The sequence below is a fragment of the Eulemur rufifrons genome, unplaced genomic scaffold (assembly GCF_041146395.1).
Source record: "Eulemur rufifrons isolate Redbay unplaced genomic scaffold, OSU_ERuf_1 scaffold_81, whole genome shotgun sequence".
Classification (NCBI taxonomy): Eukaryota; Metazoa; Chordata; class Mammalia; order Primates; family Lemuridae; genus Eulemur; species Eulemur rufifrons.
In genome coordinates this window covers 709868-733129 of record NW_027182863.1, presented here as the reverse complement: position 1 = coordinate 733129, position 23262 = coordinate 709868, and the positions used below count along the sequence as shown (strand labels likewise).

The window sequence follows — 23262 nt, the reverse complement described above, 5'->3', positions numbered from 1 at the left end:
TCTCTGCGCCCCGCCCCTTAGCGCCCCGCCCCATTTCTCCACGCCCCGCCTTGTCCCACACCCCTCCCTGCTCCGTTCTCAGCGCCCCGCCCCACTTCTCCACGCCCCGCCTTGTCCCACGCCCCGCCCTGCTCCGTTCTCTGCGCCCCGCCCTGCTCCGTTCTCTGCGCCCCGCCCCATACCCCGCCCCACTTCTCCACGCCCCGCCTTGTCCCACACCCCTCCCTGCTCCGTTCTCAGCGCCCCGCCCCACTGCTCCGCGCCCCGCCCGCTTCTCCGCGCCCCGCCCCACCCCTCCCAGTTCTCCGTGTCCCGCCTCTTTCCCGCGCCCCGCCCCACGCCCCGCCGCACGCCCCGCCTCTTCCACGCGCCACGCCTCTTTCCACGTCCCGCCCGCTTCTCAGCGCCCCGCTCCACACCCCGCCCCGCGCGACCCGCCCGGCTCTTCCACGACACGCCCCGCCATGACCCGCCCTCCAGTGCCGTGCCCGCCCGGCTCCTCTACCTCCCACCCCCAGCACGCGCTGCAGGGTCGAGCCCACTGCGCACGCGCGCCCCGCGCCGCCCCCGTCTCCCCCCGGACCGGGTAGCAACACCGCCACGTGAAGCCGCACCAGCCAATCAGCGCGGCTGAGGGCGGGGCTTCCCCGCGGCGCGCCTTGAGGCGGCAGGCGACTTCCGGCAATAATCCCGGACGCTTAGCGGTCAGGTGCGGACTCTGGTTGTGGGCGCGCCGGGCGGGGACCAGGGGCTGTGCTGGCGGTCGCGGGCGCGCCAGGTGGTGCTGAAGGCCCTGGGCGCCGGGCGGGCACCGGGGGCGGTGCTGGGGGTCGCGGGCGCGCCAGGTGGTGCTGAAGGCCGCGGGCGCCGGGCGGGCACGGGGTCCTCTGCGGTGCACGCTGGGTCTCAGTGGACTCCACCCCCCGCCCCACCGCCCACCTTCCCGGCTGTCCTCGCTGCAGCCCCTGGGCCCTCCCGCCGACCCCCGCTTCGGTGGGGCCCGCAGTGCTCCTCGGCGTGTCCGCCTCCGTCTCGACGGCGCTCGGGCCTCCTCCCGCGGGCGTCCGCCCCCCGGGCCGTGGTTTCCTCCGCGTCCTCAACCCGTTCCTGCGCCGCTTCCCTTGCAAACGCTGCCTGGGCGCGCCCGGCTCTCCTCTCGGCCACCCTGTGCCTCGTCTGCTGCTCCTCCTTCCTGGGTGCTCCGTGTCTGTGGCTCGGGCGCAGTCCCATCTCTCCGGTCGCCTGCCTGGCGTTTCTGGTAAGTGGCACTTGAGAATTTTGCATCCTTTCCCTGCAGTGAGCTCCGTTGACCTTCCTCGCGGTTAGAGTCCGTCTCTATCCTTGGGGCTAGTCAGGCTCATTTGAAAACCGTAATGGAAGGAACGGTTTGTTTTCTTGTAGAGCTCTCTTTTTCCTCCTCCACATCCTTAGCAGCCGGGCCTCCTCAGGAAAAATCCTTTCCCTTCCATGCTCCCCTCTCCTTCGAGTGTTTTCCTTTTCCGTGAAGCATCTATGATTCCCTCTCAGGCTTTCTTAGAGTAAATCCCATTTCTGACTCTCAGCTTTTAGTTTGCCATTTTTTGATGTCTTATTTGGATCCAGGCTTAAAAGCCATGTTCACGTTTGACCATACAGTGTTTGACCGTAAGTGAGTTTGAAACACTGTAGGGAAAAGAGAGTAATAAAGAAAAATTTAAATGCTTTGCACATTGAAGATAACCATTCTTTCTTGTCCCAGAACGTTGGAAACTATTTTCTCAAAATTTATGATGAAAAATAAGAAATGAGGTGGAAAATAAAGTATTTTGCCAACTTTTTTCTCTGCATATGAAACTGCCTTGCTCTTATTTTCATTTTAACTTGTTTTTGTTTATGTATAGCTCTTGCTTTACACTTAAAACTTTTATTGTTTTTGAAGATAATAACTGGTGTAATTACTGGTTATTCATTTCCTATTCATCTAACTTAAAAACAAATAGCAAAATACATGTCTTTTAAAATGAATTAGAGTTCTGTTTCCTTGTTTTCCTTAGTGCTTTTATATTTAGCTCCATCATTACTTTAGATCCTATTGATATATGTAATATAAGAATGTGAAAGTAAAGACCTTGTAATTAAGTGGCAGTTGTCGTAATAGGGTATTCAGGAACTGCTGTTACAAACATAAGGTGGTTAAGAGCATGGAAATAAAGAATAAAACCATTATTTTGAATCCCAGCTCCACCAGACTCCTGCCTCAGTGCCCCCATCCGTGAAATAGAGCATTAGACTTGTAAAATGAGGATAATGTTTCCTACCTTGGAAGCTAGTATGAAAACTAAATGAGATAATACATTTAGATTGTTTGGAGTAATACCTAACTTATACTAAATTCTGATGTTTGCCATTATTATATCATTAGTTCAGGAAAAAAAATATGCTTGTTGAAGGGAACACGTTTTTTGGTTAGCTCTGATTGTCTCATGCCAGGAATTTTTACCGGCAGGTGAACTTCATGAAGTCTTGTTCTACTGAAGTACCCCATTCCCAAGTCCTGCCACATAAAATAGAGATTAAGGGAAGATTTAAAACAGTTCTGCCTCATTAGCTGTCTGAAATAAGTTGGTATAAGATGTGCTTAAAAATTGCAAATTATACAAGCTATGTAATAGCCAAGACGCTCTGAGTACTTGCTGTTATACATTTAATAATTTTCAGCGGTAGTTTCTAGTTTTTATCTTTGTATTTGCAAATTCTCAAAGGTAATTTCAATTAAAAGAAATTTATAAAGCCCGAGCCATTCATGTTTTTTTAATCGAACAGATAAATTCCCATGAAAAGTGCTGGGCCATCCTTGTTCTAAAAGTTTAGTATCACTGTTTCTGATTTACAAAATCAGAAGCCTCAGATTGGAGCTATTTTTGAAAACTCGAGATCCAGGCAACTTTTAAATGGCAGCTTTTTTTTTATTTTTGTTTGTTTGTTTTTTCTGTTTGCTGTTTTCTAATGGCTGGTTTTTAATCTACTTCCAGAGTCTGTGCTTTAGTTTGTGAACTGTATAGATTATACTTTAAAATTAAACTTTATTGTGATCCAGGGGGCATACCATGCTAGATCTATGAAATACACACATCTACAGAGAATCAAATCTTTTGCTCTGTGTTGAAAATAAAAACCTGGGCATGGGCTGTTTTTTATTTCCATTGTCTTCACTCCTTTCTTAAAAAATTAAATTTAGCAGCTGAAATATTCAGACCAAACTACTGGGTCATTAAATATGAAATGTCCGATTTTGAATCAAAATTTATTATATCTCAAATAAGAAGCAGTACAATTAAAGTGTGCACCTAAACTGTCAACACGGTTTTGCCATCTTAATGGTAGTTTGCTTATGCCAGCAGTGAAGAAGCCTGGAGAGCGAGTGGCAATGAAATTGCAAAAGGCATTTTCCACAGCTTGTTGAGAAATGAATATTTTTCCTTGCAAAAAATGGTCCAAAGCCTGGAAGAAGTGGTAGTCAGTTGGTGCAAGGTCTGGTGAACACAGTGGATGACAGAGAGTTTCCAAGTCCAGCTTCTGTAGTTTGAGCAGCATTGTTTTCTGTGATGTGGTCTTGCAAGAGGATTGGCCTGTCTCTGTTGACCAATCTTGGCTGCTTAATTGCAAGCATCCTCGTTATTTCGTACAATTGGTTGCAGCAGACATCAGCTGTAATTCATTGACCAGGTTTCATGAAGCCACAGTGGATAATACCAGCGCTGGACCACCAAACAGAAACCATTAGCTTTTTGTGATGAGTATTCGGTTTTGGACTGTGTTTTGGCACTTCATCTTTATCCAACCATTGTGTTGAATACTTGAGATTGTCAAAAAGAATCCATTTTTCATCACAGGTAACAATATGGTGTAGAAATGGTTTGCCTTTATGTCGTGACAGCAAAGAATGTCAAGCTTCGAGATGATTTCCCTTCTGATGCTCATTTAATTCAAGTGGTACCCATCTATCCAGCTTTTTTTTATCTTGCTGATTTGTTTCAAATGGTCCAATATTGGTGGAATAGTAACGTCAAACCTTGCTGCTAATTCACGCATAGGTTGAGACGGATTCGCTTCCACTACAGCTTTCAGCTCATCATTATCCACCGTGGTCTCTGGTCACCCACATGGCTCATTTTCAAGATTAAAATCACCAGAGTGGGACTTCTCAAACTGTCCACGTGCTGTGTGTTCATTAGCCACATCGTTCCCAAACACTTCATTGCTATTTCGAGCTGTCTGTGCTGCATTAGTTAGAACTCATATTCAGAAATAACATGAATTTTTGACTTATCCATAGTTTTACAAAAATTGCTCTAAAAAAAAAATGTGAAGATAATCACCAGCCAAACCATGCATTTTAAAAAAGGAGGATGTACCTTCACAATAAAAAATAAAACAAAAAGTGTCAAAGTGAAACATCGGAGATATCAATTGTCAAATTTAGTACTTAAGGAAATCGGACATTCCATACTTAGTAACTTAATATATTCATTTCTCAACAAGTTGTTAAAATGAACTTTCTGCAGAGTTTTGGTAATTGTAAAAGAGTTGGTTATATTACTGGAAACACCAAGCTGGCTCTTTACTTTATGTAAATAGGTTGTTTGAGAAACCAGAAGATAAGTGCATTAACTGATGAGTGGGCATAGTGTCTAAATAGGTAAGTATAATGTTTGTCTGTCATCGGGTTTGAAATACATTGTGAGCTGAGGATGCAGGGATGTGCATGGAACAGTCATCTAGATATGGGTCTGTTGGCAAGATGTTTCTGGTGCTTGATTGTTTTTGGCTGTCTCCATTGTCCCATTTAATCTATCCTACAGGCCCTAGAACATTATTATTCTCAAAACAACACTGCTCATGTTGATACGTTGCTTAAAAACTTGTAATTTCTTAGAAAATCCGGTTCAGACACCTTTGATATTCAAAGTCTGCAACGATCAGGCTTCTGGTCACCTTTCCAGCTTACCTACCAGTTCTCCCGTGAAATTTCTCCCTGTTAACCAACCTGTTCTACTCATCTTTCTCAAATGTGTCTTAAGCATTTCTGCCGTTACACTTATCCACCGACCATGCCGGTGATGGGTGTGTTTTTCCTTGACTCCACTTGCTTAAGGTCTAACCGTGCCTGAAGGCCAAGCTCATGTCCTGCTTTCTCCTCAGAGCTTTCCTAGCTGATTTGCTTTTTTTCTTTTAGTTATTCTTTTATAATTTCTTTTAGTTATTCTCTCTTTACCACTCTTGCAGTACTCACGTTAGAACATTGTGTGTGTGTGTATGTATATTTGCACACACATTATCTACACATAAACACAAACTTCATATCACATGTAATGGAATTTTTTGTGTGTTTTCATTTGTTTTACTGCCTTTTTTTTTTTTTTTTTAGTTAGCCAGATGGTACACCCTTGAGGTCAGGGACATCTAGCATAATAACATTTAGTCAAATGTTTGTCATTGAAGTAATCCTGTGTTTGGTCTATTAGCAATATTTTTCAGGGTTACCATTTGATTTTTTTTTTATATGCAGATTTTTGAATCCACAGTTTCAACATGATATTGAGAGGTACTTTGGCAATTATCAGAGATAGTCGGAACAACTGTTTTTCTCTCGGATGTTTTTTGTGAGACTGAAGTTGCCATTGAGAGTAGCCATCTGCTACGTCACGGTCCTTGCCACCTTTGGTGGGAATGTTCTTGAAATCAGAAAATCAGACATGTGCTAATGGAGACAGTCTTAGATGGCCCTGGACTGACACTTTCTGAGTGCTTGGCAGTGGCTTTTGCATTTTAGGATGTTCAGTAGTTGCGAAGCAGGTCTGTGAGACAAGGCTTATCAAAATAGTGCTGAGATTTAAGGAATATTTTTAAAGTATGTTATAAAGCAAGAATTTTAATTAACATGTGACTGAGAAAAATGTGTTCAAATGGGGAAGATTTTGAGATCCTCTTGGCGTAAAGAAAAACGACTTCATCATACATTTCATACACATCAGGAATGAAGCATTTGTAGTTGAACCAGGAATAGAAATGTTGTTGAAGGCCAAGTCATTTCCTTGTTTTTTTTTTTTTTTTTTGTCTCTTGTAAGGTAGTGTAAATGCCCATTTGACAGCCTGCTTTTTGTTGTGCTAAATATAGTTGGGAGCCGTCGTTGGACACTTTCGTGTGCTCTGTGAGATGTAAATGTTCTGGGTTCCAAGTCTACTTGGATTGACACAGACGCGTTACTAAAACTGTTTGCTCCAGGCTTCGGCTACCTTCCTGTAGCTAAATTCGGTGTCTGCTTTTCAGTTCTCACCAACTGCGCTTGGCTTCTTTACAACATTTTCCTTGCATTCATTTCTTTGTTAAAATACATTTTTGCCTTGACTTCTACTTTCCCCTCTACCTTTGGCTCTGCTTTTTCAGTTTTGTTCCTGGGTGCATCTTCATCCCCTGGCCCCGTAAATTTCGGTGTTTCCTAGGGTTTGCTCCTTGGCTGTCTTGATTTGTCAGTCTGCACACGCTGGGATACTGTTTCTGTGGCTTTCATTACTATCTATGGTAAATGCTGATGATTTCCCTGTATTTCTCTCCAGCCTCTCTTGTGAGCCATGGCTCTATCAATTGCTTGGTTCGTTAAATACGTAAATATTTATTGAGCTGCTGTCGTGTGCCTGCCATTGTTCAAGGTAATTGGGATAGAGAGCTGAGTAAGAGTCACATTGTCTTAGGGAAAACAGATAGCAAACCCATCAGACATTTCGGACAGCCCTTACTACTCTGGGGGCAGTAGGTGCCGCAGAGAGATTTGCGGGGGGTGCAGAGGCCGCCAAAGGGAGCTGTTTGAACAGGCACCGGGGAGGCCTTTCTGGGCAGGTACATTTGAATGAGCAACGTGCAGATCTAAGGCTGTTCTACCCTTCCTGTGGGTGAGAGTCACCTGTGGACCTTTAAAAAATGCTTAAACTTGGCCCTCATTCCTAATATTCATATTTACTTGGTCTGAGATGGGGCTAAGAACTTGTACCTTTTAAAAGCTGCCCAGACTGTGACGTTAGTGTGCAGTGATACTGAAACCACTGACCAAGAGGAAGGGAGTGCCAGTCAGTGGGGAGAACTCAAGTTCAAGGTCTCGCTCTCGAGTTGCAAACCTCACGGAGGTAATGATGTCTGTTGCATCATTTTTTAAGTTAAAATCTTTATTCCCAGAGTCTGATATGTCAAACATAACAGGCATGTCCAAAGCTGAAATCAACGTCTCTTAACCTCTTCCCCGCAGCAAAACCCTGCTGTTCATACGCCTTGTCTCAGAACCAGGTGCCACAGCCCAAAATCTGGATGGCTGTGTGACATCTCACACATCCAGCCAGTCTTCCGTGCTGTCCGAAGCTCCCTCCTACGGATTCCTACCACCTCTGTTTGTGTCCGCAGTAGCCGCCAGGCCCAGCTCTTTCCTCCTGCAGCCACAGCCCATTTTTACCCTGGGCGTGACCCTGAGTTCTTTGTCACTTCCCTGCAGCAGGCCTCTTCTTGGCCCCTGTTGTCCTCAGAGCGAAGTCCAGCTCCTTGGGCTTGATTGGCCTCAAGGACGTCTCCATTCCTGATGTAGCCACTCCCCACTGCCTCTCTTCTGTTCTAAGTTCAACCAGGAAGTACCGAGAGGTGCGGAGCGTGAACACCTGCCACGTTAGGGCACTTCTACTTCTGGCAGCGACAGTGCTCTCTGTGTGGAATACTGTCCCTGTCCCGGCCCGCTCCCTGCCTGCTGCCTGGTCTTCAGGTCTGAGCTTGGTGTCGCCCTGGTAAACCTTTCGTGACATGTGCAGTGCTGGGCCAGTAGCGCACCTGTGCTCACCCCCTCTGGCCACTTTGGCACCACCCAAGTACTGTGTTACCTTTTCTGTCACTAATGTCTGGCCAGCATCAGGTGATAAGCAGACTTAAATGTTAAATAAGAACTTCAGTCTTTAAAATCAGTGAATAAATGTTCTAAATGAAAAGAAACTTCTGTTAATTATATGTACTTTTTAACATGACTTTTTTTTTTTTTTTAGGAAAACTATGCCATTTTTGGGTCAGGACTGGAGATCTCCTGGATGGAGCTGGATTAAAACAGAAGACGGCTGGAAGAGATGTGATTCCTGCAGTCGGGAACTTGGAAGGGAGAGTGACCAGTGTAACATCAGTCACAACATGTGAGTCACAGCTAAGCAGAGCCCTGTCATTTATGGCCTTGTCTATTTTTCAAGTCCTTGCAAAACTCCGTAAGTTGTAATTTGAGACTTGCCCACCTAGAAGGCCGGTGTGAAGAAACAAGTTATTTAGCTAAAGAATGAGGCTGGTGTGTTGCCTAATATCTACACGTAGATGCTCCTTTCTTTTTTTTATTTAAAACATTTAATCCTCACAATAATGAGATAGGTATCATTATAGCTGAGGAAATTAGAAGATACAGGTTTGTGGCTTGTGTCAGAGACGTCATAATGGTGGCTCATACAAGACAGAAATTTATTTTTCTCTCGTGAAAGCCTGAATGGCATAGTGAGTTTGCTGGTCATGTCTTGCTGCTGTGCCGTCATCTACACGGTCCAGGGGGTGTATCACCCACCACCCCTGCATCCCGCCGTGGGGTAGGTGAGACTTACCCTGGCACAGCCCAGCAATTGCGCATGATGTCGCCCGCACCACCTCGACTAGCGCGGTCACCATGTGGAGGCTGGGGTTGCAGTCTGTCTTCTGTGTGGCCACGTGTCCAGATAAGAAACCAGGGATTCATGAGCACGGGAGCAGAGTCGGTGGCTGTGGGGAGAAAACTGAAATCTCTGCTGGTGCCTGAGGATTTGGAAGATGAGGAAGGTCTCGAGCCCCTTCCCTCTGGAATATCCTGAGTCATTGATTTTATTGTATATTCTTATTTGACACTTGAATGATTATCAACTGTGTGTTTCACGGGCCACATGTTTTTCTGACAGAGGTTCAGTAGCTTCATACCAGAGACTGGTTTCAAAGTATTTGAAACAGATTAATTTTATGTTTTAGTTGTAGTGCAGATAACACGTATTTGTTAAACTTACATGGTGGCAGCTCTCTGCCATTCTGACATTTATTTAATATTGATCACTGTAAAATTTACCTAAGGTTTGTGATTACTTACTCTATTGCTACTAGACAATTAATGTGTTACACATTTATAAATTTTCTAGATATTTTTTATTGTCTTACAATTTTTATAGCAAACTATTTAAATTAAAGGTGGTTGAGTATATCTAGAAATGTTAGTCGTCTCGCATTTACACTTAATAGTGGCCACTATTAAATTTGGAGATTCTTAAAGTCACCGTTTTAGGATGGAGAAGTAGGTTACAAAGTGTCAGTTTACAAAAAACTATCGTGCTTGAAATACAATGTTACTATTACTTCTACATTAAGAAATCTGCATTTCTGTTTTTTTATGTATTCTTTTCCCACATTTTAAATGTCTGCGAATTGATTTTTCCACACGCACATAGAAAATCAACCCCCACGCCTCTGCCTCCCCCGCCCTTCCCTGCAGACCCGCCCCTGCGGCAGTCAGCCCTGCTGGCAGACGTGGCTCGCCCAGGGGCAAGGTCCAGGTGTCTTCCCTGAGACCAAAGGCGCTCGGTGGCGCCCACCGTGGGGTGAAGGGAGGGTCCAGGGACCCTCTCCTCGCCGGTCTGCCTTTTCTCCCTGTCTTCCTGCGACTTCTCTCTGCTCCTGCCACGATCACATCCAAACCTGTGGGAGAGGCTGTTGGTGACCCAGTACCGCAGTGACGTCTCACACGTCCCCCTCTCCCTGGAGGGAAAGCCGGTTAAGTTCAAACTGAAAATTGATAAAAAGGATAATGCTGTCTGTAACCACCATTTTAAATCACCGTTAAATGGTCTTATCTTCCTCCCTATTCTCTGACTTAAAGTGGGCTTTCTAAACGTAGAAAAAGTAGTACAGTAAAAGTACTCTAGGTAGCCAAGATTCTAACTGACTGTGTTAATACTCTTTTTTGCAAATGGGCATGAACATGGAGGGCGTTTAAATGTCCCTCTGTTTACCTCATTTCAGGATTGAAAGTTTACAGAAAGTAGGAGGAATTGTGCAGCTGCACACGGCTGATCGGGGGCAGCCGGCCAGTTTGGAGGCTGAGTCTTGATTCAGCTGCTCTTTGAAGCAACATTCATGATGTTATTGAGGTTTATGGTGATGGAGCAGATGTTAAATCCTGTTCTAAATGCTTAGGTCTTCATTTGAAAGACGTCATGTGTTAGGACTCACACAGCGTCCTACCACGGAGCACGGTCTGACACGCAGAGGCTGCGTCGTGCCCCCCGTCTGAGGACGTGTGTTTCACGGGAGCGGGTGGGCCGGGGAGAGGCGAGGCCCGCCTGCCGCACGCTCTGCAGCCGGGCAGAGGGCCGGGAGCAGGCGCACAGTGGGTTACAGGCCGGCCGGACACGCCGAGGTTTGTGCTAAGAGATGGTGTTCAGTAAATAATGGGGCTTGATGTTCTGTCCATGGGAGCGTTGCTGCCGTGCAGGTTTATGTCAGATGACAGAAGTCGTGTGGTTTGTATGAAGGAAAGGTATCGAAGGAGAGTGTCTAGATACTGTATGTGCCTGACGGTTTCTAAGGTTTCCCCTCAGATTTCAGTGTTGCTGGGAACCTGTTACTTGTTAGCACTGTTGAGACGCACGAGAAGTTACCCGCTGTCTTTTGTGAAGCTGACATTTGATAAGGGAGTGTGTAGTCACACACAGCGTGTTGAGCTCCACCCGGGAGTGGTGCTTCTTGGGGTATTTCCTTCGCATTTACTTTGTTAAGCCTTTTTGTTGCATTATTTTTATTTACACCTCATTGAACATTGTTTGCTGTCCAAATTGGAATGTTTCCAAGTTTGCCCTGCTGCGTCCTCTCCGGGCCATTTCCAACTCCTTTGCTCTGCCCTGACTCCTGGGTCCCTGCCACCTCCTTCCCTGCCTCTTCAAAACCGGTTTTGAGTAGAAGAGTGATTTCCTCAGGTTCCTGTGTTCACAGCATCATTCGGCTGTTGTGTTGGAAACAGACCGTCCGTGGAACTGCTCCTAAGAGACTCTTGACTAACCCCCGAGAGGCGCGGTGGCTTGGGGAGGACAGGTGGTGGGCAGACAAGGGTCTCAACCCTGTGTGTGTTTGGGGGTAGCGCGCACAGGTGGGCTGTGTGGGGTGCGGTGCAGGTGGAGGTGACAGCAGGGCTCTGGCCTGAGCAGCTGGAGGCTGGAGATCCGTCAGCTGCGGTGACACGTGAACTCGCATCTTCTTGCACGCGTGTGCACAGGGTCCTGGGTCTGTGCCCAGAGTGGGACCGCAGGGTCACAGGTCACGCACCTCTTCCCTTCCCAGCGAGCTCCTGGTGCCATTGTGTGTGCATCCTTTTTCCTGCTTTGTATTTCGTGGAAGTTCCTGTGCCAGTGTATGCTGGTTTACCTCGTTCTCACTAATGATCCATGGCCTATTTACCGAAGCTTCCGCTGATACCATTTTGGTTAGTTCCTGTTTTTTATTGTTTCCAACAGTGTAGCCCTGGTTATCTGTATCTCTTCGCATACTTGTGTGCGTATTTATGATGCCTAAGTTCCTAACAGAATTGCATGTTTAGAATTCTGGTGTTGCCAGATTATCCTCCAAAATTTTGCACCCGTTTATACTTTGAATAGCAGTGTACAGAAGTTCCCATCCGTCACACTTCGTCCCGGATGCTGAGTGTGCGAGCACAGGGCACACGCTGCCGAGGCAGGGTCCCGGGAGGGCGAGGCGGCCGTGTGGGCTGCGCCGGCATCGTCACCGTCACCGTCACCGTCACCGAGAGGTGCTGTTGGCTCCCGCGCCGGCAGCTCGTGGGGGGCAGGGTCTCTTTCTGACGTGCACGAGGTGTTTTGACAGCGTTGTCTCTGCCATTGCTTTAACTCTTTGATTTTTAACCTTTTGGTAGGGGAAAAATGATAAACTATTTCTTCATTTGTAAGAGTGAGTCTCGAAGGAATCTTTTTAAAGAAATTACATTTTTTCTGTTCACATGAACAAAAAGTCATTGAGATGATAAAAACAGTTCATTTACAACATGCTACAGTAGTCCCAGCTTGCATTGTGCATCCTGAAGGGGGCTCACATGCTCGTTACGTTTTCTAATTAGCTGTATTATCTATAATTTTAGTTATCTATATATATATTTGGACCTTAAGCATGTATTCACCTTGTTTTGTCCATTCCTTCCGTGTGCCCATTAATGGGTTTCCAGCGTATTTGAAACCGCTGGTCCCAGGATGGGCCGTGGCAGGCGTGGGGCAGGACTGCAGTTAGGGCTGCGCCTGCGCGTTGCAGACCTGCAGGATGGGCCAGGGCAGGCGTGGGGCAGGCGTGCAGTTAGGGCTGCGCCTGCGCCTGCGCCTGCGCGTTGCGGACTTGCAGGCTGGTCCCAGGATGGGCCGTGGCAGGCGTGGGGCAGGACTGCAGTTAGGGCGGCGCCTGCGCGTTGCGGACTTGCAGGATGGGTCAGGGCAGGCGTGGGGCAGGAGTGCAGTTAGGGCTGCGCCTGCGCGTTGGAGACCTGCAGGATGGGCCGTGGCAGGCGTGGGGCAGGAGCGCAGTTAGGGCTGCGCCTGCGCGTTGGAGACCTGCAGGATGGGCCGTGGCAGGCGTGGGGCAGGAGTGCAGTTAGGGCTGCGCCTGCGCGTTGCAGACCTGCAGGATGGGCCAGGGCAGGCGTGGGGCAGGCGTGCAGTTAGGGCTGCGCCTGCGCCTGCGCCTGCGCCTGCGCGTTGCGGACTTGCAGGCTGGTCCCAGGATGGGCCGTGGCAGGCGTGGGGCAGGCCTGCAGTTGGGGCCGGGGCTGCGCCTGCGCCTGCGCGTTGCGGACTTGCAGGCTGGTCCCAGGATGGGCCGTGGCAGACGTGGGGCAGGACTGCAGTTAGGGCGGCGCCTGCGCGTTGCGGACTTGCAGGATGGGTCAGGGCAGGCGTGGGGCAGGACTGCACCAGGAAGAACCCCAGTCGAGACCTCGTCCCCAGGTCCGCGGGAAAACATCAGTTTACGGTTTGGAGAAATTGGAGTTTAATTACGGGAGTCTTTTCTGTGCTGGCGCTCGTTGTTTCTCTTTGCAGCTGTTGTGTGCGTTCTTGTCTGCACTCTCCTCTTGGTGACTGGGGAGGAGCTGGGGCGCCCGCGTCTGCCGGGGGCTGGGGGCGGCCACGGTGTGGGGAGCTGGTTCCCGCGTGGGCCGCCTGTGGCTCCTGCAGTCCTGCCCTGGTGCGTGAGCGCTGCTATTTGTCCCCAGTCCTGCCCTGGTGCGTGAGCGCTGCTGTGTGTCCCCGGTCTTGCCCTGGTGCGTGAGCGCTGCTGTTTGTCCCCGGTCCTGCCCTGCCCTGTGAGCGCTGCTGTTTGTCCCCAGTCCTGCCCTGCCCTGTGAGCGCTGCTATTTGTCCCCAGTCCTGCCCTGTGAGCGCTGCTATTTGTCCCCAGTCCTGCCCTGGTGCGTGAGTGCTGCTATTTGTCCCCGGTCCTGCCCTGCCCTGTGAGCGCTGCTGTTTGTCCCCAGTCCTGCCCTGTGAGTGCTGCTGTTTGTCTGAACTTCTTCCTCCCCCTCTGTCTCAGCCCTGACAGGACAGGACCAGCCTGCTGCTCCCCGCCATTGTGGTAGAATACACATAACATAAAACGTACCATTGCAACCAGTTTTAAGGGTGCGGTTCCATGGCATGAGGTCCATGGGCACCACTGTGCAGCCGTCACCACCATGCGTCTCAGACTCTCTGTCTTCCCAGACTGCAACTGTCCCCGTGAAGTGACTCGCACGTCCCCTCCCAGCCCTGGTGCCCTCGCTCTGCTCCGTCTCTGCGTGTCCAAGTCCTCCGCCCTGCGAGAGGGTCCTCAGCGTGTGCCCTCGGGCGGCCCGTTTCCCTCAGCACCGTGTCCTCAAGGTCAGGCCTGCCGTAGCTGTGTCCGGGTTTCCTTCCTTTTCTCGACTGATGGTATTTCTTCGTCTGTGTCGGACTTGCTGCGTTTTGTTCGTCATCCGCTGGGCGCGCAGGTCGCTGCCGCGTTGCGCTGTTTGGATGGTGCTGCGAACCCGAGTGCACGGAAACCTCGGTCCTTGGCCCCACGTCTGCTGGGTCTGTGCCCAGAAGTGGAGTTGCCAGACCGTGGATCCTCAATTTAGTTTTTTTTTTTTTTTTTTTTTTTTGAGACAGAGTCTCACTCTGTTGCCCAGGCTACAGTGAGTGCCGTGGCGTCAGCCTAGCTCACAGCAACCTCAAACTCCTGAGCTCAAGGGATCCTCCTGCCTCAGCCTCCCGAGTAGCTGGGACTACAGGCATGCACCACCATGCCCGGCTAATTTTTTCTATATATATATATATATATATATATTTTTTTTTTCCTAGGTGTCCATATAATTTCTTTCTATTTTTAGTAGAGATGGGGTCTCGCTCTTGCTCAGGCTGGTCTCGAACTCCTGAGCTCAAACGATCCGCCCACCTCGGCCTCCCAGAGTGCTAGGATTACAGGTGTGAGCCACCGCGCCCGGCCCTCAATTTAGTTTTTGAGGAGCTGCCACGCTGTTTCCCACGGCGGCTGTGCCACCTTGCGCTCCCGCCAGCACTGCACAGGGCTCCGGTCTCTCCCATCCTTGACCACACGTGTGATGTTCTGTTTTCTTGATAGTAACCCTGGCAATGTTATGGACCAGAGCAAGAAAGTCAGCCACGAAAGACTGATTGAAATTTAGTGAGTCTGTGTTAGCTGGCCAGCGGCACGCTCTCGGGCAGGGAATTTTACTGAGTTTGGAGTGTGGCCCTGAGCACGGGTTTTGTGACAACTTGTATATCCTTTACCATTGTACCATATGGACCATTAAATGTATACACCTTGGGACATTTTAGGCAACAATTCTTTTTTTTTTTTTTTTTTTTTGTTGTTGTTGAGACAGAGTCTCACTTTGTTGCCCAGGCTAGAGTGAGTGCCGTGGCGTCAGCTTAGCTCACAGCAACCTCAAACTCCTGGGCTCAAGCGATCCTACTGCCTCAGCCTCCCGAGTAGCTGGGACTACAGGCATGCGCCACTATGCCCGGCTAATTTTTTCTGTATAGATTTTTAGGTGTCCATATAATGTCTTTCTATTTTTAGTAGAGACGGGGGTCTCGCTCTTGCTCAGGCTGGTCTCGAACTCCTGACCTCGAGCAATCCACCTGCCTCGGCCTCCCAGAGTGCTAGGATTACAGGCGTGAGCCACCGCGCCCGGCCAGGCAACAATTCTTAGTTTTAAGGTTATGAGATTATTTAAAGACCCTCCGGTTTTATTTGATTAATTATTTTAAATAATCGAGTAAAAAGTAAGTAGGTTTACAGAAGTAGATAGCATTAGTTAGAACAAAGTATAATTTTTTATGACTTAAGTATTGTAAAATTTATATAGCTGGGCAATATTTGTCAAATTGACTTCTCTTTTTCTTGGACCTAGGACCTGTCTTAGGTCACTCTGATTATTTACGCATTGTACTATGTTAGTAGATAATTATTAACACAGTCAATAATCATGAGACCTTTTTTTTTTTTTTGAACTCTGGCCTTTCGCCTAACTGGAGAGACCAGAATTTACGTCTGTTGATCACAGTAATGGGTATGGAGTGGTATCTTATTGTGGGTTTCGTTTAATTTGCATTTCCCTACCATTAGTGATGTTGAGCATCTTTAATGTGTTGGCCATTGTATTATCTTCTTTGGAGAAATGTCTATTGAAGTCCTTGGCCCTTTTTTTTTATTAGATTTTTATGCATATTCTGTTGTTGTTCAGTCAGAGTAGGTGATGTTCATCTTGCTCTTGAAACCAAAGTTGTTAAAGAGAGGAAGTGTTTGCCATGAAATATAGTTGGTAGTTTATATATGTGCAAAATGGAAAGATTTGTGCAACATTAATAACTATTTTATTAACATTTTTGTATGTTGAATTTTTCATTTTGGAAGCACTAGTTTCTCTTCGCTACTTTTACAGTTTTCTTTACCTGGCAGTGGAAAACCCACTACCAAAAAATATGGCTTTTTTCCCCTACCTAAAATACTTTGTAAAAATAGCAGCTAAGTTAACAGTTTCTCTGAAGTAGCCATTTTCCCTTGATTACTCTGGGCCTGGGACTCCGGGCCTAATTCTGAGCTTCTCTGCACCCTGTGTCTGCCCCCACGTCAGCCCCACCTGCCCCCCAGGTCGGCCCCACCTGCCCCCCAGGTCGGCCCCACCTGCGAAGTCCGCTGGGCTTCGGCCAACACAGTCTGGGCCCAGATCTGCAGCGCCGAGCCTGGGCCCAGCGCCTGTGGGCAGGGTCTGGGCCAGGTTCACCGTGTCCTCGGGCATCTCCCCTCAAGCACGCCGGCTGGGGTGCCAGTGATGCCGTCTCGCTGGACTGAGCTCAGCGGGCTGTCCTTGCTTCTCCTTCCACGTCCTGTTTTCATTTCTGTGACACTTCCTGCAGAGCCATGTATTTCTGCTTTTCCTTTGATATGTCTGTGATTTAGTTAGGAAAGCCTTTTGAGATTCGAAAGCTTCTACATTCAATATTTGAATCACAACAAACCGGTGTGGGATGAAATGTAAGATGCACGCTGTAAACACATTTGCACACGTTGGTGCATACTCAGTGCGAGCCACAGAACAGGAGTCTGTATTTTTTTCAAATGCACCTTTGCTTGTCTCCCTGGTTTACACCTCCTGCCAGTGCTGTTTAAGTCTGTTCTGACAGAAATGGTCACTTGGCAAACTCGGATGTTTTTATTAAAAGTAAATACTGGTGAGTGGAAAGGGGCTTGTATATAATTTTCTTGTCAAAGAACTGTTGCAGGGAGTTAGCTGTGCTCCCCGCAAAAGTTAGGGTCCACCGCGCCCGGCCCAGTTAACTCTTTAAAAATAAAGTTGAGTCTTTATTCAACACTGCATCAGGGACGCAGCAGGTCATTTGCACTGGGTGTCGTACTGCTGCTAACTGGTTCCCAGGGTTTTTGTAGTTTTCTGAAAATAATCTCTGTGTTTTAGTAAAGCATTTTGACACTACCTTGGTTGAGCATATCGAGATCCTTGGCAGAGTCTAAAACTTTGTGTTCGTCTCTTTCGGGTGTAACATTCTCAAAAGAACCCGAATACACATCAGATTTTTCAAAACAAAAAAATGCACCGGACATTACCTTTGTAATTTTGTGTCTGGGAAAATTAACTAGTACTTTACGAATTTAACATGATTTTTATTTTGTTTTCCTGAATTGCAAACCAAATATTTATTGCATTCTCTTACAAAAGAAAAGCCAAATGAAGATCTCCCTGAAAAAATATTTTAATAGGATATATTTTTATTTCAGTATCTTAAATAGTGAAGATGAAGAAATATTCAACGAGGAGGAGCAAGAATATGCATCCAAGAAAAGGAAAAAGGACCATTTTAGAAATGACACAAATGCTCAAAGTAAGATTATTTTCATTAATGATTTTGTGATATTTTGCTTGTTGAGTATGTTGAAGTACATTTGGCAGGGCTACTTTATGAAATAAAAGACGGCACAGAAGTGTAAACGTCAGCACAGTACCCAGGGCTGCCCACTGAGTCAGGGACGGTACTTTCTGCAGCTCAGCCGCTGTGGCTGGTGAGATGTGAGACGGCAGAGCCCACAGAACAGCCCAGCCTCCGATGACGGAATCACAGTCACGACTCGGTCCCCTCCTGAGCAGCGAGGCCACGCAGGGGCGTCCTCATGGGTGCAGGAGCAGGCACGGTGCGGGCCCTGGTGTGGGCCGCTGGGCGGGAGGTGGGAGGGCTGGAGGTGACACTGCGGGCACTGGCTCAGGCACACCCTCGATCTCCAAGACAAGCCCAAACGTAGAGTGGCCCCGCGCTGGAGGATGGACCCCAGGAGACGCCTGAAGCTACAGAGGGTGCCCAGCCCTCGCCTGCCGTTTTCCCTGCAGACCCACCTGTGGCAAAGTCCAGTCTGTCAGGCACAGGAAGAGAGTAGCAGCGCCTGACGATAGAAAGCACAGTTGCGGCAACATGCCCGCATCCCTGCTCTTGCGCTTTGGGGCCATCGTGAGGCCTGAACACAGCACTGCGACACCGCCACGGGCAGTCCCTGCCACAGCTCCGGTGGCTCCCGAGCGACCAGGGGGCCGGCAGCATCGACCGTGTGGTCCTCCATGCCACCGCGGGGCCGGGCAGAGCAGGATGGCAGGGAGATGTCGTCACGCTACTCAGAGCGGCACACGGTGTAAAACTTAGGAGTTCTTCTCTGGAATTTTCCATTTAATATTTTCCGACCATGGTTGATCCACGGGTAACTGAAACTGCAGAATGAAGGCCGTGGCTCGGGGGGACAACTGCAGGAAGAACGGGGGGTGACGTGGTGAAGGCAGCTCTCGTGACTCTTGAGCTCTGGGATTTGAGTTAGGCGAAAAATTTGTTTCTATGGAGTATCATGTAGAGCAGAGGACTAGAACTTTTTAGGGTACATAAGAATTTATTAATAACTTAATTGCATTTTTGTCATTTATGTTTCCCTATAACTCCAGTCATCAATAATACCAGTTTTCTTCCAAGTTACTGGGGCTTGGCACTGTCTTAAATCAGTTTTCATGCGAAGGTGCTTCCGCACCCCGTAGACTGATGCCAGGAAACAGGCTCTTCTGTTTCCGTTTACCAGTAGTAGCGTCTCTTGCACATAAGTCAGATAGTTTTGTTAACATGTCCAATTATTGAAATTCCTTTAAAATCTTCATTTTGAAATGATTTGCCACATTTTAAAAACAAAATTAATTTTTGTTCTAGGTTTTTATCGTGAAAAATGGATCTATGTCCATAAAGAAAGCACAAAAGAAGTAAGTATTCTATTGTAAATAAGAGTGTATCTTGGATCGTTTCTGTTGACTATGCAGTCACATTAACTAAACGTAAAGTGACAAAATAAATTATCTATTTTACAATATCAGATCTACGGTTCGGTTCACGTTCTAACGGATGAAAGCATAGGAGGAGCTTTGGAAGCAGCAGTTATCAGTCCCGTGTGGTTGTCTGTGTGCAGCGTGGTGTGCATGTCACTGTGTGTCTGTGGTGTGTCTGTGGTATGTGTGTGTGCCCGTGCAGTGTGTGGTGCGTGTGGCTCCTGTCCCCTGGTGCGTCCCCACATCAGCCGGTGGCCGGGGGCGGCTACTGCAAACTGCGCATGGAACCTGCCACGCTGCACTGTGTTCTCTGGGCGCTGCTGGGACGTCCCCCGCCAGCCTGCTGGGGTTAGGGCGTCCCGAGCCCTCGCTCGTGCGGAGGGTGGCTGGTCTGAGCTCAGGGACCGCGGTGCGTCTGTGCGGAGCGGCCTGGCCTCTCCCTGCCGCTCGTTGGCCAGGTTGGCTGAAGCTCTTTTATGAGCCGTGAAGCAAGCCAGTTCCCTGGAAGAGCTTCCCTGTCTCTCTGCTTGGCCCCAGGCGGGCTGGGCTCCCGCTGCAGTCCCGGAACTCTGCGTTTGCGTACGTGCGGCAGTTGGGGGGTGTGATTCCGGGAGCGATGGTGTATCGTATGCTGTGTTAGGGTGACTTAAATATTCCAGAAATGTGAATGGTGGATGTTCTGAAACTGGCCCAGCTCCTAGACGTTTAAGGATTGGGTTCTGAGGAAGAAACTGACTCGACCTATGTGGTGATGGTTAATGGGTGTAGAGCTGTGCTGATCCCGGGCATGCACTGTGCCGTGCCCTTAGAATGTCGTCTGACAGAACGTAACCTAGACCGTGAAAGACGAAGCCGAGAGCTTGTGAAACGCCATCCAGCGTGTCATCTGCTGCGTGTTACACGCTCGGCACAGAGCAGAGACACCGTTTGAGCTGGCACACGCACCAGGGGAGTTCATCGTGAGGCCGAGGGCGTCCCTGGGTCCTGGAAAGGCTGGGACGGGACGGCGCTAGGGCCTGGGGTGTGTTGCTGCGTCTCGTCCTGCGGCTCCACCAGGTTCTGCCGCGGCCCCGTGGCTTCCCAGGTTGCGTGTTGGGGTTCAGACGTGCTCTTTGTGGTCCTCTGTCTGAATCAGATTTAATTTCCTGTTGTGAGTGGGTGCCTACCTCGCGAAGGTGTCTGCACCATCGTTAAGAATTGCTTGAGGTCGGGCGCGGTGGCTCACGCCTGTCATCCCAGCACTCTGGGAGGCCGAGGCGGGAGGATCGCTCGAGGTCAGGAGTTCAAGACCAGCCTGAGCAAGAGCGAGACCTCGTCTCTACTAAAAATAGAAAGAAATTATCTGGCCAACTAAAATATATAGAAAAAAATTAGCCAGCCATGGTGGCGCATGCCTGCAGTCCCAGCTACTCTGGAGGCTGAGGCAGGAGGATCGCTTGAGCCCAGGAGTTTGAGGTTGCCGTGAGCGAGGCTGACACCACAGCACTCTAGCCCGGGTGACAGAGCGAGACTCTGTCTCAAAAAAAAAAAAAAAAAAAAAAAGTTGCTTGAGAAGAGAAAGCAAGCGGGGACGGCAGCTGTGCAGGTTCCCGGTTCTAACCTCTCTCGCGGACCTTCCCCCCAGCTCCTGGGAGAGCGTCCTGCGTGTGGGGACGCTCAGCAAACGTGTTTGAACGTGGGTTTGTGCACACCTGAGGACGGCGCTTGGCATGGGGCGCGAAGCCACTGAGCCTGTGCAGCGTGTCTGCGCTTGAGGCTGGGCTGCTGCTGCTCTCGCCCCTTCCTCTGAGCACGCCAGGCCGCCTGCCGGCGACGGGGGGAGTCCCCTCGAGCTTCCTTTATTGTTCTCCAGTGTATCTGGCCCCACAACTTTGGACTGAAAATATATATTTTAAGTATTTCAAATACAGAGGGTGGAAATGGAGTTTAAAATGACTCCTGAAACCTAATGTGTAAATCTGTACAAACCAGTGTAGAATTTAGGGTATGTCGTTGAAGCAAACATCTAAAACAGAATAGCAGTGTTGGCAGTCCTGAAAATGAATTGTTTCATTTTATTCTTTTGACTCTGGGACTTGTGGGTCTAATGACCAGCTTCCCGGGTGTGCTGGGGGCCGCCTCCCTGCCCCCAGCCCCGCGGCTGCCCGTGGCCTCCCCCCCGCTTGCCTGCAGCATCCACTGCCTTGAGCCTTGGTGGGCGAGCAGACCCCCAGCCCGCAGCTCCTGCCTCCCCACGTGGGAATCTGCGTTTCAGCTGTACGTGCGTAACACCTGCATCCTTACAATACGCCAAGCAGGTGATTGGTGTATTGTATAACCTAGAATATATCCAGTGTTGTAAATGTCGTTTTAAAAAAAATTTTCACAGTCTCATTGATATTAACTGTCAGTTCTTTTTGCCTAACTAACCAATTTTAACTGTTTTATGTTCCTTTCCCAGAGGCATGGCTATTGTACCTTGGGAGAAGCCTTTAATCGGTTGGACTTCTCAAGTGCGATTCAGGATATCCGAAGGTTCAATTACGTGGTCAAAGTAAGTGATTTCTTCCAAACCTATTGTAAGGACTCTTTGAATAACTATGTTTTGGAGACTGTAAGTTTACAATATTTTAAGATGCTTTTGGCAGCTGTGTAAAGGTGCCCCTGTTTACTGTGTAGGAAATCAAAGAAGGGAACGGGTTCAGGAGGAAACGGTGAGAACTGAGGGTTCCCAGTGTTGGGGTCGTGGGCGGTGGGGCCGCCGGGTGTGCCCTCACCTGCCGTGGCTCTGTGCTGCGGGGGGATCGCGCCACAGGCCTGGGCACAGCAGCAGAGGTGGGACGGTGGGAGGTCTCCATGTATCACCTGTGCGGTTTTCACAGAGGAAGAACTAGCTGATAGAAAAGAAAGGATTTTGTACAAAATAGAACCCCACAGAGGTCTCATTGCATTAATGATTTCTTTTTAGAAGTTTTTATCTTGGGCTATATTCAAAAAGAAAGCTCTTATTTGTATGAGGAATGATTACTGTGTGGTTCATGGAGCAGGAGGGTAGAGTGTTCCAGGAGGGGCTCTCGGGAACAGCGGGGGCTGCTGTCCCTCTTGCTTGGGAGAAAGATCTGTCTGGTAGAGTCTCTTGCAGTGATTTTTTGTTGTTTTCTAGATACTCTACAAATTGTTTGTATTAATATATCATCTGATGAAAGTCGTTTTAGTTTTGCTGTTTCTTTTTAATTTCCAGATGGAAGGGCTGTTTGATTTTCTGGTCAGCAAACAACAGCAGGTCTGGTCATAGTCTTGAAAAATGTTTGTTACAGCCAAGCTGCATTCTAGCCTCTTGCTGGTGGGCCCCTGTGCTGTGGAGGTTGGAGGCTGAGAGCTACGTTTCATAACTCTCGCAGCGAGGGTTCTGGGAGACTAGCTAGAGGTGCTGCTGTGGGATCGGAAAGTAGAAGCTGCTGCTGCCTCAACCTCCTTATATTAAGTTCTCAAGAAGGGGGTGCAGGTGGGGAGGGGCAAAAACCTACCTGAGGTGCAGTGAACACTGTTCAGGTGATGGGCACACAGCGGCCCTGACTTCAGCATTATACAAGCTATCCATGTAACAAAACCTTTTTACCCCCTTAATATTTTGAAATTAAAAAAATTCTTTCAGGTTAACGCAGCTGGTGACTATTTCCTACAGGTGGACTCAGGCTGACACAGTGACTTCGTTTAGAATGCCATGTGTTAGCGTGTCTTCGTGGTTTTGTGACATGTCAGTGTGGTTTGTGTGTCCATGATCGATATTCTCAGCTTTCCTCCTCTTCCCTTTCAGCTACTGCAGCTAATTGCAAAGTCGCAGCTAACGTCTCTGAGTGGTGTGGCACAAAAGAATTACTTCAACATTTTGGATAAAATCGTTCAGAAGGGTAAGATGATCACTGATGTTTTTAATAATCTAAATCTCAGTTAGAAATGTGCAAGGAGAGGGATTTGTGTGTGTGTGTGTGTGTGTGTGTGTTTCCCCGGCGTGTGTGTGTGTGTGTGTGTGTGTGTGTTTCCCCGGCGTGTGTGCTGTCAAACCGTGGTGTAGACGCTGGTGCCATCGGGCAGGCGCGGGCGGTCCCTCCCTTCCCAGTGTCACTGCCGTCTGCTTTTCTTCAAGTTGCTTTTGCACACAAAGGGCTACAGTAGGAAAAATGACTGATCCCAGAGTTTTAAAAAACTATTTCACCTTTCCGTGGTTAGCTAATCACAGTGCATTTAGCTGCATGGTTCCATAATCAGCAAGATGGTGACTCGTTCATGTAAGCATCAGATAAACCAATAATTTTCTGTTTAA

At 48.5% G+C, this 23262-nt stretch overlaps 1 protein-coding gene across 4 annotated transcripts in view; it reads left to right on the top strand.

The window, feature by feature from the left end:
• Positions 1-1208: 1208 nt before the first annotated feature.
• Positions 1209-23262, top strand: part of FBXO25 (F-box protein 25) — a 42826-nt gene continuing 20772 nt past the window's right edge. For 3 of the 4 annotated variants that reach the window (XM_069464627.1, XM_069464625.1, XM_069464628.1), the window contains exons 1-6: positions 1209-1258; positions 8056-8196; positions 17390-17493; positions 18847-18896; positions 21400-21492; positions 22756-22849. In XM_069464627.1, coding sequence (XP_069320728.1) covers positions 8063-8196; positions 17390-17493; positions 18847-18896; positions 21400-21492; positions 22756-22849 — 475 coding nt within the window. In that variant the 5' untranslated portion in view covers positions 1209-1258; positions 8056-8062. Of the gene's footprint in view, positions 1259-7723; positions 7782-8055; positions 8197-17389; positions 17494-18846; positions 18897-21399; positions 21493-22755; positions 22850-23262 lie in introns of those variants that run through there. The other variant, XM_069464626.1, reaches the window with a different exon arrangement.